Source organism: Lemur catta, chromosome 1, assembly GCF_020740605.2.
Source record: "Lemur catta isolate mLemCat1 chromosome 1, mLemCat1.pri, whole genome shotgun sequence".
Classification (NCBI taxonomy): Eukaryota; Metazoa; Chordata; class Mammalia; order Primates; family Lemuridae; genus Lemur; species Lemur catta.
Genome location: NC_059128.1, coordinates 19,897,505 through 19,922,788, shown reverse-complemented (window position 1 = coordinate 19,922,788; position 25,284 = coordinate 19,897,505). Strand labels below are relative to the sequence as shown.

At 41.5% G+C, this 25,284-nt stretch overlaps 1 protein-coding gene across 1 annotated transcript in view; it reads right to left on the bottom strand.

Moving 5' to 3' along the window:
* Positions 1 to 20,855: 20,855 nt before the first annotated feature.
* The window catches only part of SEL1L (SEL1L adaptor subunit of ERAD E3 ubiquitin ligase), a 59,868-nt gene continuing 55,439 nt past the window's right edge, over positions 20,856 to 25,284 (bottom strand). Inside the window, exon 21 of the mRNA XM_045562441.1 lies at positions 20,856 to 25,094. Coding sequence (XP_045418397.1) covers positions 24,885 to 25,094 — 210 coding nt within the window. The 3' untranslated portion in view covers positions 20,856 to 24,884. The remainder of the gene's footprint in view (positions 25,095 to 25,284) is intronic.

Genomic DNA, 25,284 nt, shown 5'->3' with positions numbered 1-25,284 from the left:
TCCCCAGTGCCTGGCCTAGTAACGGGAACATAGTAGGTACTCACTAAATGTGAATTGACTGACTAAAATCCCTGACAGTCTAATAGGATGGCATTAAGAAGACTAGGGCCATACCCCTATCCTGATCTTCAACAGGGCATCCTCAGTTCCAGACTGGGTGGACATTTGGTGTGGGTCAAAGTGAACATCCAATCCAACAGTGAAAAGGTAGTTTCTGTGTATGTCAGACACTATCAGGTAAAGAGAAGAATAAGCTCTTTCTTAAGTGTATTAATGCACAAGATGAAATAGGTGGTTGATTTAGAAAATGGTTTGACGGTTCCTCAAAAAGTTAAACATGGAGTTATCATATGACCCAGTAATTACATTCCTTGGTATATGCCCAAGAGAACTGAAAACGCATGCCCGCACAAAAACTTGCACATGAATGTGCATAGCATTATTATTCATAATAGCTGAAAAGTGGAAACACCTCAAGCACACCCGTCAACTGATGAGAGCTAAACAAAATGTGATACAGCAGGTCCTTGAATAACGTTTCATTCGATGTCACTTTGTTATAACTTGATGAGGAAAAAAAAGATGGATGCTGGCTTGGGCCACTGTCTATGTGGAGTTCACAGTCTCTCCCCATGTCTGTGTGGGTTTTCTCTGGCGTCCACCCGCATTCCAAAGATGTGCACGTTAAGTTCATTGATGTGTCTGCATCGCCCCAGTCTGAGTGAGTGTGGTTGTGAGTGTGTCCTGCAACGGAATGACATCCTGTCCAGAATTGGTTCTGTCCTGGCCCTCTAAGCTGTCTGGATAGGCTCTTACCATCTGACATGCTGAACTGGAGTAATTGGGTAAATAATTATCTTACTTGTTTTTTATTAATCTTAATGTATGTATCGCTCACATTTATTTCAATGTTTAATATTAGAAGTGTTTTGGTCTTAATTTAGAAGTTTGGTGATGATTTGTGACGAGAAATATACTGTAGGAATTTAATTTTTGTTTGTATCAATTAGCCTATGGTAAAATTGGTTTCAACGATGTTCAGTGAGGACTTACCGTATATTCATGTAATGAAATATTTTTCAGCCATAAAAATAAGTAAAGTACTGCCACATACTACAATATGGATAAAATACATTCTGCTAAGTGAAAGAAGCAGGAAACAAAAGACCGCATACTGTATCATTCTATTTATATGAAATATCCAGACTAGGCAAATCCACAGAGACAAAAAGCAGGTTAGTGGTTGCCAAGGGGCAGGGGGCAGGAGAAATGGAAAGTGACTGCTTAGTGGGTGCAAGGTTTCTTTTGAGGTAATGAAAATGTGCTGTAATTAGATAGTGGTGATAGTTACACAACATTGTGAATATACTAAAAACCACTAAACTGTAAAAAAGTTCACTGTGTACTTTCTGAGAATCCATATGTTCTGAGAGTGTAGAAACTGTCAGTGAGGGAACTGTTAGTTAAATCCTAAAGTGTGGTAGCTAAAAGAGTAAAAGTGTAAAGGAATTTTTCTAAGCCCATGAAAAGCAGTTAAATGTGTCTCCCACATTCAGCAACCCAAAGGGGATTTAATCCTCAGATCTGCGTTGTTCAATGATAATGGAAATGTTCTTTATCTGAGCTGTTCATTATGGAAGCCACTGGGCATACGTGGCTATTGGACGCTTGAAATGTGGTTAGCATGATTTGAAGGACTGAATTTTCAACTGTGTTGAAATTTAAATAGCCACATGTGGCTAGTGGCTACCAATATGGCAGTGCAGCTTTCGCTGGTTTAGAGGACTAGAGCCATTTTAACTAGGAGTTTGGGAAAATACTAGGGATCTTGGAAGTGGGAAGGTCAGTGTCTTTATGTCCCCACAGCCCAGCTCAACTCTGTGTCCATTAGAAACCTTCAATAAGATTGCACTGCTCTCAACCCCTCTCCTTTCTATGAACTCTTAATGAACTTCATCCCATAGTGCAGCATTTAGTTTTGACTTTATGGCAAAGTGCTTCGAGTCCACAAATATTTATGGGCCAGGCACTTTGTGGAATATCCTAGGAATAGGAAGGATTGTAGACAATGCCAGCCAAATTCCAAAGGGTTAGTCCTGAGAAGGGTGATAGTAAGAAGGGACAAGCACCTGGCTCATGCCTTCCTTCCCTCCAACACCCCCACCCCCAGTCTCTCTCTGTCTCTCCCAAGTAGGAAATCTTGCTATTGAGATGCTGAAGGAGTGTTGGAGAATCTTTATTTAGACTTCCTGTTTCCAACTCAAGCCGTGTAACATCCTTAACTCCAACACATCTTCAAGTTCATGTTGATCTTTCCTTTCTATGAACTTTCATTGAACTTGAAATCAACAATATAGATTATAATGACTTTCTAAGTGTTCTTCTATAATGTGGTGTCCCGACAGTAAGATTCATTTGTTGAATAAATATTTATTAAGCTGCTGCCTATTTTGTGCCAAAACAGTCCTAGGTGCTGTGGATAAAAGGAATAAAAGACAGTCACTAGGCCCCTTAGAAGCTGATGAGGAGGCACACAAAGAAACCATTCTACAACATTTTTGCTTAGATGTGTAGGAAGGTTCACTGACAGCACAAGGCATGGAGCAGCCAAGCGTACATAGAAAAATCAGGGAAGGCTTTTCAGAGGAGATGGTGTTTGAGCCCCTCTGAAATTTGAGGAATTTGAAGGGTGAGAGAGAGTTTTTTGAATTTTTAAATTTAATTCATTTATATCATCCACCTTCCAAAATTGGATTTGAGATAGCTTTTCAGGAGAAGTTTGGAGGCCTGATGTTTGAAAGGATGCATTAACATCAAGGTCTAGCTCAACATCTATGACAATGTTTTGCACTGCTGATGAGGATACTAACTGGACAGTCACTCTTGCTGCCCTCAGGCTTGTTCCAGAGAGGAAGATAAAATTAATATAAGATAAAGCTTTCTGATCTCAAGGAATTTATAATCTCTCACCTGCACTATTACAATATCCTTCTTACTGGTCTCTTGTGTTTAATATTATTTTCTTCTTATCCAGTGTTTCCCAAATTGCAGTCATTTATGTCCCATCATTATCATTCTTACCATATCCATGTATCATCTGCACTGTTATACACTTAATTGTTTCTTTACATTGGCTCTTGTTTGCTCAACTTTATTGAAAAGGATTTGTCATCAATGGAAAACCAGTATCACTTGCCATAAAAAGAACATTAACCACAAAAATAATACAATGAAAACAAAACTACATTATTTAATCTTGGCTGGATATTCTTGGTTGTTGAAGGTTCTGAGTTAGAAGCCCTGCTCTTGATAAAAAGGGAGATTACCAAGCTTTGGAGAATATTAGAGACATACTGGCACCAAACTGATCATTTATTTCTCTTTGGCTTAATCCAACAGACTGAGAGAGAATTGAAAAAATAACAACCCTCTCACTACAAGAGCCAATAAAATTTAATTCTCCTTTTGCATACCACTTAGAGCCGGCTCCTGCACCAAGTTCATCCTGGGTACCACACACCTGTGAACACTGCTGTGATCCATCCCTCTCATAGCTCTCCTAACACATTGATGTTATCCTTTCTCTCTTATTCAAAATCCTTCAACAGCTCTTCATTACCTAAGGAGAAAAAAATCTTAGTTCATTGCGCTGGGATGCAAATGCAAGATCGTCCTTGATCTGGCTTAGCCTACTTCTCTATCCTTAACTTTTGTCATTCTCCTCCTTAACTTTACATTCCACCAATACTGATCTATTTGTAGTTCCCAGAATGTACCGTGTTCCATCATGTTTCTGTGCCTTTGAACATACTCTTCCTTCTACCTAGGATGCTATTCACCAACTACCCATCCTTATCATCTTCCATTTCCCGTCTCCGCTTATTTTTATTTATCTACCTAGTGCCAGACACACACAACAACAACTACTACAATAGCATTCCTTCTGAAAGCACCTGCCTATTTCTTCTGGGGGCTCTACCTCCACTGCTTTCAACCACGTGATGCTAGCAGGGCCTGACAAGTTCCCATATGACTCCACATCTGTGACCACAGCTGATTGGCCTAGATGGGCAGCTGCACCAAGGTGAACCAATCAGAGCTCCTGAGAATCTCCTACTAAGAGTAGAAAATTGGAGTCACTCTTTTTTTTTTTTGTTTAGACAGAGTCTCACTCTGTTGCCTGGGCTAGAGTGCCGTGGCGTCAGCCTAGCTCACAGCAACCTCAGACTCCTGGGCTCAAGTGATCCTCCTGCCTCAGCCTCCTGAATAGCTGGGACTACAGGCATGCGCTACCATGCCCGGCTAATTTTTCTATATATATATTTTTAGCTGTCCATATAATTTCCTTCTATTTTTAGTAGAGACGGGGTCTCGCTCTTGCTCAGGCTGGTCTCGAACTCCTGAGCTCAAACAATCTGCCTGCCTCAGCCTCCCAGAGTGCTAGGATTACAGGCGTGAGCCACCTTGCGCCTGGCCTAAAGCTACTATTTTAAGTGATACTTTCCAACAAGTTATAAGTATTGTTAAGTATATTGCAAATACAACATGGCATCCTCAGTTTTGTAACATGCTAAAGTTGAACCACGAGGTAGTCAGTGTGGATTTGCTGTATCATTCTAAAGTGTGTTGGCTATTGCAGGGACAGGTGTTAGCCAAAATTTTATCTCTGCAAGAACAGATAGTTAAATTTTATGAAGAAGAGAATCAGCAATGTGAATTATTGAAAGAAGATTTCTATAGGAATGCAGCATTTCTTTGTGATGCCATGTCAAATCAAAATGACTTGAATATTTCTTTGCAAGGTCAAACTAAGTTTATATATGATATGCGGCAAAAAAATCCAAGCATTTTGGAAAAGGCTTTTTTCAAAACACTTCTTCCTCAAAAAGAAATTTCAGATGAACATTTCCCCCAGTTAGCAAAGGTCACTGATGAGCAGGATAAATAGCAAATCATTTGATGAATATGCAGCTGTTATAGACCTATTAATTGGAGCATACGATGAAAGGTTCACTGACTTTGAGAATCATGACATCACACTCAAATTAGCATTTCAGCCTCACCTAGTTGATATCACCAAGGCACCTAAGAAACTATAGATGGAATTGATTGGGCTCTTGGTAGAAGACATTTTAAAGTCATTGTTTGATGCCAAGATCCAATTGAAATATGGAAAAATGCAGTAGAAAGTGCAACATGCCTGAGAAATGCTTTCTTGCTTTTCAACCTCTTATTGCTGTCAATCTACATTCTCTTACCTAACCCAAATCAAGACGCCCTTAAGGTCACAAATCACTGATACCCATCTGGAAGAGCACATGCTGCAACCAAATATTCAAATGCTTTCCAACAAAAAAAAAGACACAGCAAAATCATTAAAGGATTCATTAACTTTAAAATTAACAAATAGTTTTCATTTTTGAAATTATTAAGTACATAGTAGTTAGATTTTTACAAAATAATGTATATTTTTAAGTATATCTAATTGAAGTTTCTTGAATGTGGCCTTATTTGATTGCAGGTAAATTAATGCAGCCTTCCAACATGAAAAGGTTCCCCACCCCTGTGTTAGATTGTTTGGCATTTGAGAGGCAATATAGCAGACAGGAAGGATTGCAGACTCAGGGGCCAGGAGGCCTGGGTTTGGATCCTGGCTCAGTCACTCAAAAGTTATAAGACCTTTAGCAAGTTACTTCCTTTCTCTGTGCCTCTGTTTCTTCATCCCTACCATGGGGATGTTCACACCACCTCACAGGTTCTTTCAGGACCGAATGAGTTAATGTACACCAAGTGTTTAAGGCAGTGTATGGGGTATATAGTGTTAGAGACTATTAGATACTATTAATATTATACTATTGCTTTTAAATATCCCAATTGGCTTTTATTTCAAAAGGCCTGCATTTTACTGATTGAAAAAGAAACAAAAAAGAGCACAGAGATACACCTTCTGCCTTTGCCTCTGCTGTTCCCTTTGCCTGAAATCCCTTTTTGACCCATAAAATCACCAAATATTGCCCACTCGCCCAATAGCCAGGATCATTTTGCCACACTCTTGTTCCTCAAACAACATCCTTTTTGCTTATCTGTATATTTCCTGACATCCTCAATAAATGCTTCTTGAATGGAAACGTGAAAGAGAGTAAGAAAGATTTTAAATTCTTATAGTTTGCAAACACAAAACAGTAGTTAATAGTGGACTACTGTCCTCCCTCTCAGAGGATGAAGGGAAGGGACTGGCAGAGTAACTTAGGGAGATGGTGCCTCTCTCAACACTAGGAGAAAAACCCCACAAAGAATAACAAACAATCCAATATTTAACTAGAAAGGGCTCCAGCCCCCAATGCCATGTGTGACCTCCTGGGTTTTGAGAGAGACAGTACCATAGAGTGACCCAGGGTGGGCTGGCAACCCAAGACAGTTTCTGAATGAATCCCATTCTGCCATCCTCTGGCTATTTAACCCTAGAACAAAACATCTCTGAGCCTGTTTTCTTGTCTGTAAAATGAAAGTAATACCAGCCCCAAAGGGTAATTTTGATGCTAAAATGAGATAATAGTGCAATATCTGACACTTAGGAAATGCTAAATTAATGTTTGTTAAATGAAAAAAGCTTTTTAAAAAGTATCCTTGGTGAGTGGGGAGGAGCAAGGACAATATACGTAACCTAAACTTTTGTACCCCCATTATATGCTGAAATAAAAAAAAAAGTATCATTGTTGGGTGAAACTGTGGTGTCCTTGAAAGCATGGCATAGCTTCACGTTGCCCACTACTCATTGCTGATCAGTGATTGATTCCACAGTCGTCGTGGGACCGTCTCCACACAGCTTCTCAGACTCTCAATCCAGAGTTAAACCGCCACCAAGGAGCTCAGGAGGCAGGATTTGGCAAACCCCTTCCCAAAACCCTTCTCCTCTCCAGCTGGCACAGAAACACTCCACATTTGCAGCTTCCACAGCAATTACGAGAACCTACACCCTTTTATTGTTTTTCTTTTCAACGATGGTGCAATCACATGATTTTAACAGGAAAAACAACTCTGGAATCGGAGACAGTCTGGATAGAGCCATGTCCTCGTGTCTGAGCCCCTGGGAGAAAAAAGACATTGGATGCTGGCAGGATGGGGGTGAGCTAGACAGGAAACATGGGCAGCACATGCTCATAGCAGGCAACTGAGCAGGTTGCATTTCAGGATTAAAAACAGTAATGATCCCAACAAAACAGGAGCTCATATATATCAGGTGCTAAGTATCAAGTGTCAAAGCTCAATCATCACAACAATCCAAGACGAAGGTTTTATGAACTTCATTACATCAACGAGAAGAATGCACCTCTGAGAAGTCCGGGTCTTAACTCTCTTTTCACCCCTTGTGTGAGCTCCGAGAACCCGTGTGTTCATCCTCTAGCTTACTGACTATGGCAGCAGCGCTTCCAAACCCTAAAGTGCGAACAGATGTCCCGGGGATCTTGCTGGAATGCAGATTCTGATTCACCAGGTCTGGGTGGAGCCTGGGCTTCTGCATTTCTGACAATCTTCCAGGGCATGCTGCCGTCCGAGGGACTTTAGGTGCAAGGTTCAGGCCAGGGGTCTCAACTTTGGCTGTACAACGGAATCACCGGAGAGCTTTCCCAACGCTGATGCCTGGACCCCAGCTTAGAGACTGATTTCGGTGGTGTGGGGCGCAACCCCAGCACAGCACTTACAGCTCTCCCAGCGAAGGCATGTGCAGCCGGGGCTGAGACGGCTGTTCTGGAGGAAGGTAGCACCTGCAGGCTTCTGAGGACGCTCCGTTACCCCGCGCCCCCTTTTCCCAACCGCAGAGATGCCCTTGAAAAGACCTTTCCCAGCCAACTCCAAGCTCACGAAGAGGCCATAGCGGCCACCTGTTTCCTTGAAATAGTTTGCAGCTGTGCTGCGTGACCTCATCGCTCCGGCTCTGCCACCGGCCAAGCTGCGATCTGCAAAGCCGCCTTCTCCAGGCAGGGCTCCCCCGTGCGTCGGGGCAGCGGAAGGGGAAGAGCCTCAGCGCGCGGAGACTGCGGTGCCAGCAGGGTGGACCCCGGCTGCGGTTCCGGGGAGGACGGCGGCCTCCCCCCGGGGGACCTCACCGCGGGCGCCGCTGGGCTGCGTGGCCGCCGTGGCTGTGAGCGCCGCTGACTGCCTCGGCCCTGGCCCCCTCCCCTGCTCTCCCTCCCCGACACTTGGGAACTGATGAAATCACAAGGGGATTCTCCTCCCCCTCATCTAAGTGATGCATAAACAAACTAACACTGAAGCATGCAAGTAAAAGTGCACAGTCTGCCGCCTCTTCCCCTTGCACTTCCCAGAGGCAACCACCTGTAGCAGTTGGACTCATATCCTTCCAAACCTTTTTCTATGCATAAGCAGGTATATTTCTACATATATATATATATATACACACACACATATGTAATCCTGTTTTATAAACAAAAATGCATCATGAAATACTCTTTCAAACGTTATCTTGGATATCTTTTCCATGTAGTTACGTATACTTATCAATTATTTTCATGTGTCTCAAACTTGTCTGGAAATCAGTATCTCTTGGGTGCCCTTTGTTGTTTATTTCTTGAGACGGGGTCTTACCCTCTTGCCCAGGCTGGAGTGCAGTGGCTCAATCATAGCTAACAGTAGCCTGGAACTCCTGGGCTCAAGGGATCCTCTTGCCTCAGCCTCCCAAAGTGCTGGGATTACAGGCACTTGGCTCACTTTTTAAACACTGAAGTTGACAGATATCACCCCAGACCTGCTGAACGAGAATTTTTCAGAAAGGGGCCTGGGAAAGTCTTTTCATATTGATTTTTTTAACAAGTGTCTCACGTGATTCTTATGGAAAATGTCTTGCTTTTTTAATGGTTTTACATGTCCCATATATGGATGTACAATCACTTATTAACCAGTCCCTTGTCATTGAAAATTTAGGTGTTTCCAGCTTTTTCTTCTTGGTATAAACAATGCCATAAACATACCCACATTATACAGGTACCCATGTGTATATATGTTTCTTTAGAATAGTTTCCAAGGAATGGAATAGCTAAGTCCAAGGATTATCTAGAATTTCTTTTCCCATGTAAGACTGTTCATATTTAAATCATGGAACCTCATAGAAACTTAAAACCTGTGTAGTCAAGACCAGTGCCAATGAAATATAATGTGAGTCACATGTATCATTTGACATTTTCAGTTGCCACATTAATTGAATTTTTTAAAGTTTTTAAAGTTTTAAATTTTTTTTTTTTTTGAGACAGGGTCTTGCTCTGTCACTCAGGCTAGAGTGCCGTGGTGCAATCATAGCTCACTGCCACCTCGAACTCCTGGGCTCAAGCAATCCTCCTGCTTCAGCCTCCTAAGTAGCTACGACTATAAGCACATGCCACAATGCCTGGCTAAGTTTTAAAACTTTTTGTAGAGATAGGGTCTTGCTATGTTGCCCAGGCTGGTCTCGAACTCTTGGTTTCCAGCGATCCTCCTGCCTTGGCCTCTGAAAGCTCTAGGATTACAGACATGGGCCACCACACCTGGCTGCCACCTTGTGAGGATACAGAGAGGAATAACCATCTATGAAACCGAAAGTGGGCCCTCACCAGACATGGAATCTGCCAGGGCCTTGATCTTGGATTTCACAGCCTTCAAAACTGTGAGAAATAAATTTCTGTTGTTTATAAGCTATTCAGTTTATGGTATTTTGTTATAGCAGCCCAAATGGACTAAAATAATATTCTACCACTACTTTTCATGTTAAGTCTTTGAAAACTGGTGTGAATTTTATACTTAGAGTATGCCTCCACTTGGACTAGCCACATTTCCAGTGTTCAGTAGCTACAGGGACCAAGTGACTATGGTATTGGATAGTGAAGATCTAGACCTTTTATTTTACTTGGAGGATATTCATAGGTGACGAGGGACAAACAGTTGTGGGACAGCTATGATCTCCCTGAATGAGCATTTAACATCCTTTATTGTTAACTGCTCACCAAGAAGCTGCTTCACCCACGCTGAGTTGATGTCCTGAGTCTCTGTCCGTTGCTCCACAGTTTGGGATTATAAATCTCTGCCTGCAGAGCTGCAGCACCGGAGTGAGTGAATCGGAAAGGTGGGGTAGGGTGCAGGGAGGAGAGTTCTGGACAGGGTCTCAGGGCAGCAACTCAGGGTGGGTGAAGCAGCTTCACTGAGAACTCTCACAGAAGCTTGGGGTGAGGTCGGAGCATCAGGAAGGCGGGGCATGGGTTATTATTATGCCCATTGTTTCAACTGAAGGTCAGTGATTTGCCAGCATCACACACCCAACAATAGAGGCACAGTTGGAATCAGGTCTTCAGCTTCCCGAGCCTGCGCTTCTCTTCTATCCCACAGACGTCTCCCAGACAGTTATTCAAAATCTATCCTTACGTAAGTGATGCAGGGAGGGCTGCCAACAAATTAAGTGAATTATTACAGGTCACATCGTTAACTAGTCTAAATGGCATCCCATTCCAAGACTTGTGGTTAAAAATATATGCACTGAGGTTCCCTGGTGGAAGTCAGAGTTATTGCAAGGGGCTGGCAAATGCGTCTGTGGACCTTCCTAGTTTATTACCTGAATAAATAAATATATGACAACTATTACATTGAGGTCCTTAAAATAAAAAAAAAATAAAAAAAAAACACAGGGCCCTGATACTGGGTAAAGTTGGGAATCAATGCAATATACTTTTTTTGTCTCAGACTGTCAGGGGGACAGTCACAAAGAGATCCTAGCTGCAAGTTCTGCTTTGATTATGGAATTTTTTTGGTGTGTTCAATTGTCCTTGGTTATATCTTAGTTTCTAAATTTACAAGTGGGTGTATTAGTGTGTCTCTTTTCTAGCTAGATTGTCGGCTCATCAAGGGAAACACTTGAACCCCTAATTTAAGGCTCTGGACATTCTGGGTTCTTAAATGAGTATCATTGATTGCTTGAATAAAATGATATAAGAGCACAAAATAAATATGGTGTTTGTAATGGAATCTATGGATTTTGTCTGCTCAGAATCCTTCTCTTCCTTTGGGCTACAGAGCCGGATGCCATTTTCTTCCTCTAATCCACACAGTTTTGGTGAGGCTGTCAATCAAGGGCCCCGCCCTCCCCTAGACAAAGGGTGGGCCTAGGGATTTGAATCTTAGGTAGAGTTGCAAGAAGTGCTGCTTCATCTCCATCAGCCGTGCCAACCATTTCAGCTCATTAGCACTGTCTGCTTATCCAGCTTTGTGTGATGCTGAGAACAATGCTATACCCTAATGATAAATTCCTTTTTCATTATATTGAGAATAAATCTGAAAGATGGCATGTCACCTTTTTACTTAATTCTGTTTCAGTTTGGAAATTTAAGCAGGTTTTCATATGCATCAAGGGAATGGAAGGCTTCCAGTTGCTCAGTGTACAACCAGCTATTTTTCTCTAGAGGGTGAAATGACAACCAACAACTAATTTCCATAAAAATTGGATAATCTCTAAGGGCTTGGGCACCACCGGCAAGACCTATTAGGTGAAGACTTTGTGAAGAAAGTGAAACAGCTTTAAACTGGCACCTGTTCAAGCCAGAAGACTAGAATTCCAGCCTCCTGGTGTTGGAGGCCTCCACTGTAGCCCCTCAGCCACTAACAGTGGCTGCAGCAGACCCACTTGGGGAACCTCTTAGAGGGTCTCCTGCCCCTCCAACCCCCATTTTCCCTACAACCCCCATGGCCCTCCCTCTTAACTAGCCTCATGCTCCTCACCCACTGCAACCCACACTAACCCCGACGACCAAATCAATAAGGATCAATAGTCTAATAGGAAAAGTAAGTGAACAACATGATTAATGGTTCGTAGAGAATGAAACGGGTATGACCTCTAGCATATGACACTTCCTGTCCACACTGTCCATTTCCCACATCAGGTGCCTACTACTCTCTGGTTCTCAGCTTCTCATGGGCGTGGAAGGAGCAACACTGGCAGATGGGAGCTGGGGTCTAGGGACGTGGCATATGGAGGGCCCATGGGATTGAGTACAAAGCTTGCAGATCTTTGTTTCTCGTGTCATTGCACTCAACAACTGGGCGCACAAGATGACTCGTCAGGTTGATGTCAGCCAGCTCTGTCCTCTGCCACCTCAGTGTTTCCAAAAAACAAAACACAACACAGCATGGGAGGCGCAATGAGGCAGCATGGATGACACCAAATAAGGCCCAGATGATAAAAGCAATGAGCTCAGAGGGTGGGAAAATGACTATGGGTTGGAGGGTTGGGGAACACCTTAGTGTGCCTCAAAAGCCAGCTGTATCAGAAGCAGGGAAGCCTCAGTTTGGGAATCTCAGCTGCATGTGCTGAGGAGCCAGGCTTGTCTCGGGGTTCTTTGTGGGAAAGAACTCGCCGTGAGTCAGCTATCAAAGCACAGGGACGTATCCCGAGGACAATGGGCTAGAGATAGAGGAGGAACAGCCTGGATCTGGACCTCAGTCCATGTCCCTGCGTCCAGGCTTCACGCAAGAGTCTGAGGGGCCACCAGCAAATCGAAGGAGCTGCGTCATGAACATCCTTCTCCAGTGTGATGAGGGCTCAGCGATGCTGCTTTGGAGCCAATGAATGGAATGGGCACTGTTTCCCCTCGGGGGACCTCAGCGTGCTTTGGAGCACGGCTCACATCACACAAAAGAAATATCACCCACTGGAGAAGACAAGGGACATTAGTTAGTGGGAGATTCTAAGACCAGGTCTGAGACTGCTTAGGGACTCCAGGGACTAACGAGGAGCAATTTGAGAAGGGCCCAGAGTTCTCACAGAGAGGTCAGAGCTGCAGCCAAAGAAATAGCACTTTTGGTACTGCCAATATTTTTTTTTTTGGAGACAGAGTCTCGCTCTTTTGCCCTGGCTAGAGTGCCGTGGCGTCAGCCTAGCTCACAGCAACCTCAAACTCCTGGGCTTAAGCGATCCTACTGCCTCAGCCTCCCCAGTAGCTGGGACTACAGGCATGTGCCACCATGCCCAGCTAATTTTTTCTATGTATTTTTAGTTGTCCAGCTAATTTCTTTCTATTTTCAGTAGAGATGGGGGTCTCGATCTTGCTCAGGGTGGTCTCGAACTCCTGACCTCGAGCGATCCACCTGCCTCGGCCTCCCAGAGTGCTAGGATTACAGGCGTGAGCCACCAAGCCTGGCCTACTGCCAATATTTTTACCTCTAGCATGATGACACTGGTAATGAAAACAGAATTGGCTAGATGACAGAAGAGGAAAGAAGGGGCCAGATTGTTAGAATCTGAGTAGCAAGCTTGAGGAGCATTTACCCTGTAACGGTGAGCCACAGAGGGTTCTTGAGCAGAGGAAGTACGTGTCTGTTGCAAAATTATTTAAGGAAGATTCATGTGGTACACAGGGGAGATCAGAAGGGCAGGGGAGCAGAGATGGTATGAAGACTGTTACTGAGGTGTGATGTGACCAGAGGACCTTAACCAAGTCAGTAAGAGCAGAAATCAAAAGGATGGACAACCCGAGACGGAGCACAGAGGAAGTGTCTGTGTTCAGATGGAGCGCAGCCTTGGCCTGCAGCCGCGCCTCTCTCTCGCCTGGCTAACTCCCGCTTGCCTTCTACACCCCAGCTCCTCCTCTTTCAGGAAGGTTCCAAAACTTCCACCCCCTTCACTGAGAGGCTCTATCTGTGACATATCCTTCACCCTTTGGGCTGGTCTGTCCTCTCTCTAGACCGTGAGTCTCTTGAAGGCAGGAAGCTTGTTTTTTCATTTCTATCGTGTGCCCAACACACATGTAGGTTGTATTTATGGGACTAGAGAAGAGGGTAGAATCTAAAATGTTTTTTTCTGAGAAAAAAAAATATCCATCAGGTTCCAGTTGTTTTTCACTTTTCTTTCTGTTGCATCTTAATTTTTCCTCATATCATCTAAAAATCAAAAGTAGCATGGATGTGCATGTAGCAGACAGTGGCATTTCTCAACTTTAAAAAGAAAATCATTTTTCTAAGAAGCTTTTTTAGACTTCCCCCTCCCCAGTTGTCCTTCTCCCCATCATGAATAAATTTTTAATACCATAGACATCCTCTCTATCTGTTTATGTACTGTGGCCCTTTGGAGAGCAATAAACCATTGCAATGTTGAAGACTTTTTCACACCCCCACCCCAAGAACCCATTTTCTCCCCCTTGGGGGGATCCTGTCACTCCCAGTGAGAATGCATGGTGTAGTTTCCCAGGAATGCTGTAACAAATACTACGAACTTGGTGGCTTAAAACAAGAAGATTTTATTCTCTCACAGTTCTGCGGCCCAGAAATTCAAAATCAAGGTGTCGTCAGGGCTGTGCTGCCTCCAGACGCTCTGGGGGCCCCTCTGTGCCTCGTCCAGATCCTGGTGGCTCCAGGCATTCCTTGGCTTGTGGCCTCCGTCCTCATGTGACCCTCTCTTCTGCGTCTTCTCCTCCTCTGTGCATCATACCTTCCTCTGCCTTTCTCTTATAAGGACACCTGTCACTGGATTTAGGGCCCACCCAGATAATCTAGATTATTTTAGCTCGAGATCCTTAACTTTTTTCAAAGAAGGCCACATACACAGGTTCCAGGGATTAAGACAGGAACATATCTTTTTGGGAGCCATCGTTGAACCCACTCTAATGACTAAAATATTTTGGGAGGCAGGGACCCCATCACTTGCGGACAGTGGAAGAGTGACTGTCACTCTTCAGTGACACAAACCAGAACTCTTTGTGTACATTTCACAACTCGCACTGCTTGCTGGTCCAGTGTACTTTTTAACATTCTGTGATGCTTCTAGCAGTTACAAAGATTCTATTGTGGACAGCAGGGGAGCACACGTCCATGCTTTCCACCTCTGGAAAAGTCTGAAAAACTTGAGAAAAACTCAGTGTCTTCGCCTCAACTTTCCCTCAGAGGTAGCCCTTTGGTGCTCTCTAGTGGAAGTCTTGGTAACTACAGACATGCTTTTCAGAACTGGTATCGGCAGATTTAAGACTATCCTATTAGCTGTGTGAGACATAAGGTTGCAATTCAACACACACAAAAGGAGCTTAGAGCATTTATACTATAACCTGGTACAATTACTGTTCACCTTTGAGAGAAGCAATGGTAGCCAGAATAAGAGGAGTTGGCCTGTGGAGTCGGTTCTCCACCTCACTGGAGCCTCCATTTGCATAAATAAAGCAAGTGAGGGAGGCTTCCTGGATGGAGCAGGAGGATGGAACGCAGATGGCTGCCTGTCTTCTTCACTCAGAAAATCCTGAGAGAGGAGTGAGGCACATGCAGTAATGAAGGAATATTGAAAACCTCTTAGTTTTCAGGTTTTTAATGGTACTTTGGTATATATATCATTATTTGATAAGACTTGTGAGAAAACCTAAGCAAATCCCCCAACTATATTTCTTGCAAGTTTTTCGTCATTGTGATCTCATGGCAGCATCAACCTACTGGATGAAGAAAAACATGTGTTGAAAGGCCCATGTCCCATGTGAGTATATATATATATGTGTAACAATGATACAACAGCATCTCGTTCCCAACTCCATCAGAGCGCTCCTCTTGCCTGGCTCAAGGCCTCAGGCACAGTAAACATTCAGGCGATACTGAGTGCAATTGCCACAGGGTAGCTAGGGGGGCAGAGGTTGCCTTGGTTTCTTTTCAACGGTGGCTTGAGTGTTCAGTGTTTCCTGCTTTTCAGCTTGCAGGGGGCTTTGTTATTTCAATGGGCCACCTTCAGTGTAGAGCCCTTCTGCCTCCATTCCAGGAGCACAGCCACCTCTCTGTGGGGTAGGAGTTGTCATTCCTGGGCCCCCCATAAGCCATGAAAGCACCTGCCACACATACTCACTTTCCTCTCCCTCCTCTAAGCTGTTTTCCCAGCAGGGATTTGTCCTGCTTCCTTGGGAATAGGAAGAATTGGGCAGGGGATTCAGGGAAATCTTACACGAAGTAGTTGTTATACATAAACCCTATATTTGCATTTGGACAGATTTTCTCTAGTGCTAACTCTGGACCTTAACCATCTTTTATAATGTTATTTCTACTGGAAAGTTTGTCTGCTAATTCAAACATTAATCATATTAATTTGTGGGGTGGGCATTGTGTCAAGCTCTGTTGTGCATACGTTGGTGGGTAAGACAGCATATGTCCAGTGCCTGCCCTCTTGGGATTTACCAATAGCGAAACCAAGATTAAACAAATACTGTCAGCAATGATAGGAAGTGCTATAAAGGAAAAACACAGAGGGTTGTATAACAGACGGTCCTGATTTAACGTGGGGACTGGCAAGTCTGAGCAGAGACCTGGAGGAGGAAGGGCAGAGGTAGGGAAGAAAGGCATGTAGAGCATTAGAAGAATTGAAATAGGTGTGAGCAACACTGCATAGGCACATAACCTCCAGTTGTGCCATTAATCTTTTTCATCAGCTCAGCTATTTCAGGAAAATGGATGTGGGAGGTCTAGTTCTAAATTTGTAGACAAACTGGGTTGGTAGCAGTTAAATTAGAAGCTCTTAAAAATTGAAATCAGGGAAACAGCTCTGGTCTTGAAAAGCTCCCAAAGGCCACTGTTGAGGAAGTCCATGAAGGTGGGGCTGTCTGATTCATTGTGTGTGTCACCCTCATCTTCCCATAATTAGTAGCATACAGAGAAGTTATCTAGAGGCAAGTTAAACCCTGACGATTTCCATAACTATTTGTTGATTATAAAGGTCGCTGATGCCACAGAGAAAAATGAATTTGTGATTGTGGCAGCCTAATCTCCAAGATGGCCACCATATTGATTTCTTCCTTCCTTATCTGCTCAAGTTGGTCCTCCACTGGGAGATGGAGTCTTCCTCCACCCAGCAACCCTTGAACCTGGGCTGGCCTAGATGACTCATTGACCAGTAGGATGCAGTGGAAATGATGGTTGGGATTTCTAAGGCTGGGCCCTAAGAGGCCTTGAGCACCACCTGGGCTCTTGGAGTACTCCCTGTGAGGCAATTTTGCCTACCCTCAGATCCCCACATGTGGAGAGGGTGAGGCTGGCCAGTTCCCGGCTGTCTTGGCCAGCCCAGCCCAGGCACCAGGCATGTGAGTAAATGAGCCATCTTGGATGCCCTGGTCCCAACAGATATCAAATGGAAAAAGACTGAGGTCTGAGGTCCCAGCCACATGGCTCCTTAAGCCATTTGAGCCACTCCTCATCCTAGAGTTGTGGCTCAGAGATGAGCCAACCCCAGTGTGCTCTAGATTTTTTTTTTAAGTCTTTACAATTACAAAGCAGCAGATGTCTGTAAACACTGATTTAGGAGCACATGTTAAAAGTAGAACAGCATGTTAGCACGGACAAGGTTGACATGTAAATGGAAGAAATGTTGCACATTTTGTTGTTACTCTTTCCTGTTCCATCATGGAACTGTATTTATATCTCCGTTATAAACCATATCGTGTTGCATTAAGGAGACATCACAGCATAATTAAGAACCTGGGTTTTATAGTCAAGACAATTCTTTATTTGAATTCAAGTTTTCAACACTAGCTGAGTGACCTTGAGCAAGTTGCTTGGCCTCTCGAAGCTGTTTCCTCATCTGTCAAATGGGAATGACGTGAACAGTACCGACACTGTGGAGTATTTAAGATTAAATTCAACAATGCATGTAAAGCACTTAGTGCCTGTCACATGTTGTGTTCCATCAATCAATAGTGAAGATGACCCCCAGAGGACAACAGCCTCTTTAAATTCATTCTTTCATTCATACTCACCTTTAAATTCATTTTATGCTTCAGTGCCTGGAACACAGTAGGTGATTAATAAAGGCTATCGAATGAATGACAAAACCAAACCTTATGTTATAAATTTTAAGATTGACCTTTTTAACGTAAAGGACAACTTTGCCTGTAAGTCATTTGGAGCCAACCATTTTAGGACAGTGGAATGTGTCATTTCCACCATGACCTTGGAAGAATCTGGTGCCAGTGAAAAAAGTCTATTCAATTTCTTTTGGCAGTTAAGACTTCCAATGGCTGGATAGGACCTTAACTACCATCCAGTGCAACCAGCCATGATGCCTATGAGAACCAAATAAAGTGAGTGGCTTGTCCAAGGCCATCTACCCACTGTGAGGACCAGAACCCAGTCTAGAACTGTCCCCTGCCTCCCGCTTTCTGTGGCACCCTTTCCTTCCTCCTTTGCATTTTAGGGTCATTCAGTGGGGTTAGGACCAATCACTAATCTCTTTTAGTAAGGGTTCAGGCAACTCGGGAGGGGCAAGGGCATACAGGTTGGGAATGCAAGACCCAACTGTAGCCAAAGGTGCTTGTGTCTAGACCTCACCTTTCCCTCTGGCTCTCTCCCATGTATCACAATTACTCTTGCACTGGAATGGTGACTCACAATTAAAAAGTCCCTTTATATACAGGTAAGAGGTCTAATGGGATGCAATTTAGTTTCTCTGTAGTTAAGGGCGGGGTTTCATCCGTATTCGTAGGTCTTTCCTGTCTTTCATTGCTCTAAGGAATGAATGTCCTTTCCCTAACTTACTGCACTGTGTACAGTGAGACTTAATAGATTTTTTTGGTTTTGCTAACCCGAGTACACAGAACATCCACTTAGTTATGAGGTTTCAATTACTTTTAAGTCTCAAATGAGTGATGAAATACAGATACCAATTAAATAAACTTATGGCTTCAATTACCTTTTTTCTTGCTTTTGAAATAATAAAGGCTGCTGTTTACAGCTCCAGTGTGGACACTTCCACTTGCAGCACATACTTCAGCTAGAGTCCAAATAGGGCTATAGGGAAAATACTGTGCTGTTCTTGTCTGTCCTGGAAGTACATTTCCATCTACTGAAAGATGTAAGATGTTACCAGCCAGAGTACTGTCCAAATAGTATGTAAAAGAAAATAAATGTACATGGGCAGTTGGGAAGATTCAAGTAAATTCTTTACTAGCACATAAGGGAAACAAAATCAGTTGGAAGGTTCCCTCTACTCCCCACTAAAATGCACACACACACATATACACACAAAACCAGGATTAGTCTCTATTCATTTCAGAAGATTGCATCTGGAACAACAACAAAAAAAAGTTAAATTAATCAAATTCTCCTAAGAAAAGTACACAGTGGACAGGGCCATGGGGGAAGAGAGTGGGGAAACCCACACGGGCAAACTCTGAAACCCACATCTGTGCTTTCACATCTTGAAATAAATCTGTTTCTGAGAATGGAGGTTTCTGTTGTTCGCATTTAAATCTTGAATCATGTAAAACTCAATGACATCTTCATTTTTAAAGTCAGAATCCTTCCTTAGGATACCTGAATCTCGTATCTATCACTTGCAAGACTATGAGTAATTCTTTTCAACTCTGAGAGGCTAATTAACTTTAACAAAGTTCTTCTGGCAGGTAGAGAGAAGGCAAAAGGAAACTGGATTGAGCAAGAACAAAAACTATTTATATGAAATGTTCCAAAGTCAGTTAACTAACCACATTCTACTCAACTTACATGAGAAAAAATTGTGGGGATTTTAGAAATGCCATTTAATACACAATTAAGCATCACCACTAGGTCATGTTTAGGGGAAATTAATTGAGATAAAAAGAAATTGGACTCTAGGAAAATCAGGGTTTTGCTCAAAATGTAATACTAATGATAATCTACTGTGTTGGTATAATTTTCAGGATCTGATTATAAGCTTGCTCAATCTGATGGCTTTCTAAGTAGTGGCAGAAGTGACATGAGAAGAAATATACAACACCCATGACACAGCAGGACCTCTTTTGAATTGGTAGATTCTAAAGCTCATTTTATTTTGCTTATTCATAGAAAATAGTCAAAGAATAAAAATATTTCTTCTCCTGTTTCTTTCTTCTCCATAGGTTCTACTACAGAAATTACTTGTAATTTTTTACTTGCATATAATGCACATATATGTTGTTACTTAGCATAAGCAAATATCAAAGCTAGTGTAACCAATCTACATTAGTATCATAATGGAAGTAAGGAAAGAGGTTATATCTCATCAAGTTGCATCCATTGAAGACCAAGGACTCATTCTAATGACTTGGCAGAGAGACTAAGCGGCAAACAGGCATCACACTCAGCTCCAGGGTGAATGGTCAACCTGCTGGTATTAAGGCTGTGACATCCGACTGCCCCACAACATTTATTTTAGATAAGTCAAGGTCATCTGGGGTGGCAGACTGTTTTCCCACAAGTAAAATTTGAGATACAGTGCCCTACTTACCACAGTTTTTGCATCATACAGGCTTTCAACCCAAAGATCTGCAGCTTCTAAGCCAGAACATTTTACTCAATCGTCTCTTCTGAGTTGCCTGTTAGGAAACTCAGGCCCAAATTTGTAGCCCACTTCTAACTTGCATTTTGTGTACAGAGTTCACTCCTGGCTTTTTATTTTCTTTTTTCATTTCCCCTTTACTCAGGTCTTATTTATTCTAAATAAGTTTTATCATATCGTATTGTATGCATCTCTGTAAGCCCTTTTAAAAACTTCCTGGGAGAAGGCAATGCATAAACAAACTTTAGACAAATTATACAATAATCAGGCTAATTTTGAGTGAATCTTGCTTACTATACATCACAGGTTGATTCAAGTCAAAGATATCACAGATTTAAAAGATGGTAACATTTCTTGGCAAATTCATATTCTCCCTAAGGCAATATTTGACTTATAGGAATCTGAATTTCAGTAGTTAAAAATGAAAGATGGATTCAAATTGCCCCAAAAGTATGTTTTTCAGAAGCTTCTGAATTTCCAAAAAGTTTCAGTTAAAAAAAATCAAAACATTCAGGTTGAAAAAAGGAGGCTGATTGGGAAGGTGCTTGGTTATGGCACATTACAGCATACGGGATAACCAGAGGTGGAATCTTTATTTCACAAGTTTCAAGATACAGTACAAAACGAATCTGTACATCTCTCTATTAACAGGATTTGTTTACACAATTATATTACACTTCACCAGCCTTTATACTGCATTTCATTAAATACAAAATAAAATTACAAAAAACGTCTACCATGGTGTTGCTTCACAATGCCAGCTTATGGTCTTTTAAAACTTCCTCTCCTAAATATTCATAGTGGTTACAGCTTGATCATATCAACATTATGAGTTTTATGAATTTTTTTTTAAATCAAAGAAAATAGTGTCAGTCTGTCTGTCAAACCAAATAGGAAAGACAGCTCATGTGAGATGGCTCCATGCACATAACCAAGGGATCCTTCTCATGCACACGAAATCAGATTTTTACTTGTGCAAATAGTCACTTTAAAATACAAATCATTTTCTACTTGGGATCATTTTAAATTCTCTTGAAATACCAAGTAGATGGAGAAATTTACCTTCTTTTCAATGAATACTACACATTTAAAAACCAGGTAGTGCCTCGGACAATGTAGCATTCAGAAATTGTGTATTTTCACATTTGAGAACGATGACTGATGAAAAATATTTGCATGAAAATAATATTTTTCTCTAATTTTTTTCTTGCATACCTCTTGTCATAATATTACCTAATATGTATTACAGTTACTTTCAAAATAAATACCAGCTGTCACTGGAGCAAATATAGCCCTTCTCTTCTTGGCAGGTAAGGAGGCTGTTTACCTGAAGCATCTTGTTTTGAAATGTGCATGTGAAATGCTAGTCCAGACCTCTGTAAAGGAAGTTTTTGCATATGTAGTTAGACATTGATACACATGCTACACACATGAAGAATTGTATTAACAGTTTTCATTTACAGGCTTGCATGCATGCTTCCAAAACACTGGTTTAAAGAACAAACATGAGGAGCAAAGAAGGGAGGGAAAAACAAAGAAAAAGAAAAAAAATCCTATATATAAAATATTTAAGTTTCCTCGAGGCATCAGCAGCTCCTTATTTAAATAAATCATCAGATCATCACCAGATCACTGATGGAAGTTTCCAAAAGTTGCCAATGCTACAGAGATAAAACAGCTTAGTGGTATAACTCTCAGAAATTAACATTACATGCAGAAAAGTAATAAATCCTCAAGAATATCAAGATTAATGATTCATAAATTAATCTGATTTAACTGCTAAATAATGAAGTCTGAAAAAAGCCTTTAATTTACTTTTTCTGTGCCATTGACTATTAATCAAAATTACGATAAGCCTCACCTAGAAAACAGAAACAAAAACTTCAAACACAAAAGGAAAAAAAAACCACCAATGCTACCTTGATAAAATAAAATAGAAGCAAAATGATAGTTTCAAGAGAGTTGGCTAACCAACAAACCAAACACAAGAGAACATAAGCTAAATAGAGAACTACTGTCATCACCTTCGAAGGCAGGAAGACATACTATAAAATGTATGAGGAGAGATGGGCTACCATGGAGAAATGAAGCCACACTCTGCTAAGTGTAAATTCTAACATTAAAACTCCTGAATCCTGGAGTTAGTTTAATGTCACTGACATTAACTAGCTTTAGTTACTGTCATTTTATTCAAATGGATGCCATTTGATTAGGTAAATATTGAGCATTATTTTAGGAGAGAAACCAAACCCGATTCCTATTTTGCTTAGGTACCACATCCCCTGAACAAAAATGAAAAAGGGAGCAAAGTATTTTGAGACAGTTTTTAAATGAAGCCATAAGAACTAAGAAATTTTAAAGATACTGGTTCAAATTTCTGGTAACAAATGACCCAGGGTAACACAGGAAGTGGAAACAAACCAAGAAAAGGATATTTGGAATGTTAATTTAAAAAGGCAAGTGTAAACTAAGAGCAAGTTTGTTATTACATGAAGAACAAGACTATACTTTCCCATCTGGCCTAGGTAGTGCATACTGTTTTAAGAAATGTTTTCTCAAAGTACTAATGGAAGGAAGTAAATAAAGATAGACATACAAATGCTAAAGGAGAAATCAGATGGATGGCAGAAGAAAAAATGGAAGTTGATAGTCACCTTAGAGGTGTTTTCAACTTTTAAATAAATTAAAACAGTTCCTTCTAAATGGAACATGGCAGCTACCATGGATTATACTTATTTGAAGGGGGAGAGGGGAAGGCAGTAAAGACACCAACATACTGACCAACTGCACTCAAATCTCCATGTGTGAGAGACCAAAACAATCCGTGATATTTACAAGAGCTGCCTAAAGCGACATTACACTTCTGAGGGTAAAATTTCCTACCTTTCACAGACATGCTTTTATACATATGGTTCTCTCTGTGACCACCTGTTCAAATTCAGAAGCAATTATCTGGGAGGAAGGTTTGCTTACCAGGTTTCCCATAATACTCTAAACACAAAAAATGTATACAACTTCACATTTAAAGCCTTCATGTTCATTACAGACCAATTAAATCTAGTTCTAAATACAATCCCAACTTCAAAAAACAAAGCACTATAACTCTATAAGTAATAAACTCTTCAAGTTTTCTGGCAGATGAGGGATTATGGGAAAAAATTATAAAGGTTAGTATCAACAGACTGACCGCGTATGACGCCTGCTCAGATGTGAACGCAGTCTCAGACTAGATACAGGCTGGTGAACGCTACCATGTGACAATAAAATGAAATACAAATTCAGTTTAAGCTTTAATTGGTTCATTTGTGTGACTATGTGAAGTTCTCAGTTTTCTTTGTGGTTTTTCCCATGCTATTTAACCAGCAAATTCTGAAGTGTAGTAGCCTTGATTTTCCTAACGTTAACAGTGGGAGGATGGTGAATATGATAGCTAAGGAGGCGGCTGACTTTCTACAGTAATATAAAACTGTAAGAAGTAAAAAGGTACCTAAACAGTATAGAACACTACAAACAGACTTTCATCAACCACTGAGTTTAATCCATCTTTGATTCTCTGTCTGAGTTCTAGTACGGTAATGGTAGTCATTGTATGCCATATCCTGGCAATTACATTTCATGTTGAAAGAATTCAGGAGGGCAATCTGTTCTTTGTGCAATAAGAAATGCAAAGTAAAATAAATTCTGAGAATAAATGCTTCAACTTTTGGGAAAGTGTGTCTATGATCCTGGTACCTCATCCAGAGTTCTTTAATACTGTTTTCTAATTTCTCCCATTTAGTCCATCCTCTGGCTTCCAGATCAAGGCTCTGTATACTCAAAACAAACAAGAAAATTACACTGAGTAGGTGGTAGGTAGGGCAAATTCACGTTAGTGCAAGGACTCAGTTCACAAAGTTTTACATATATATTCCATTCCAAAAAAGTGAAGTTCACAAAAAACTCTTTAACAAGTCTTTGAAGGAAATGAGTATGGTATAAAGTGTGACAATCACAATTAATAAGAAACCTGCCAACTTTTCTTTTAAAGTAACAAATATGATAAATATGTATACTTGCAGGTAGACTGATAAGTTTCTCAGTTCCAAAACATTTTGAAGACCTTTTTTTTTCTTTCTTTTTTTTTACTTGAAAGGCAAGTTCTTCTATTCTCTGACTTTCAAACATGTTTAAGGTTAAACTTGCATCTAACTGGGTTTTCCTTTTTACATTGATCAGTTTTTAGTGTTGATGCACAAAACCTTAAAGATGGCTGATATAAGAACTTATGCACATTGAAAGAATGACTGAAAGGATCCAAGAAAGATAGCTGTATACAGCAGACATTACTTTAGAGTATCTCACATATGTTTCCAGAAAAAAAAGGGAAAGCCACTGAGAGCTGTTATTTCATATGGCACTGAAACAAACATTCAACTTAGTTTAGGTAAGAGTTACTTATCCCTGAAAATAAAGGCATCAGATTCTAAGCAGCTTTAAGAAATTCAATGCTTCTTTGTGCCTCTTCCAGGAGGTGACCACTGATCCAAAGTCCTAACTCAAATGCAAGTGTTCTCAGCAAACGACTTCCCTAGTCGTCACTGATCAAGGCTGGACATGGCGGATATTACTGCGGTGGCTGCTGCTCCGGAGGCCCTTCCTGCTGGGGTGGAGCTGGCCGTGGCCCTGGAGGCCTGGGCACAGGCATGTCTTGGTGCTGCCTCTGCCTGTAAGCTATCACTGTTCCCAGCAGCAGCGCAATGATGGTCATGAGGTAAAGGTCCCATTCAGGTCCCAGAAGCTGGTCCATATCAAGTTGGGTGAACATATCTCGAATCTTAATGAAAATAACATAATAAAAATCATTATCGCCACTGAAATGTCAGGGAAGGAACAGGAAAGTTATATTACAAATTAGAAATAAGTATAGAACTTAAACATAATTGGTTTGAGGAACATTTTGCAATGTGTATTTAAAAAGAGGGTTTTAAAGCCTTCAACTGAAGCTCAAAATAATGTGTCTCAGG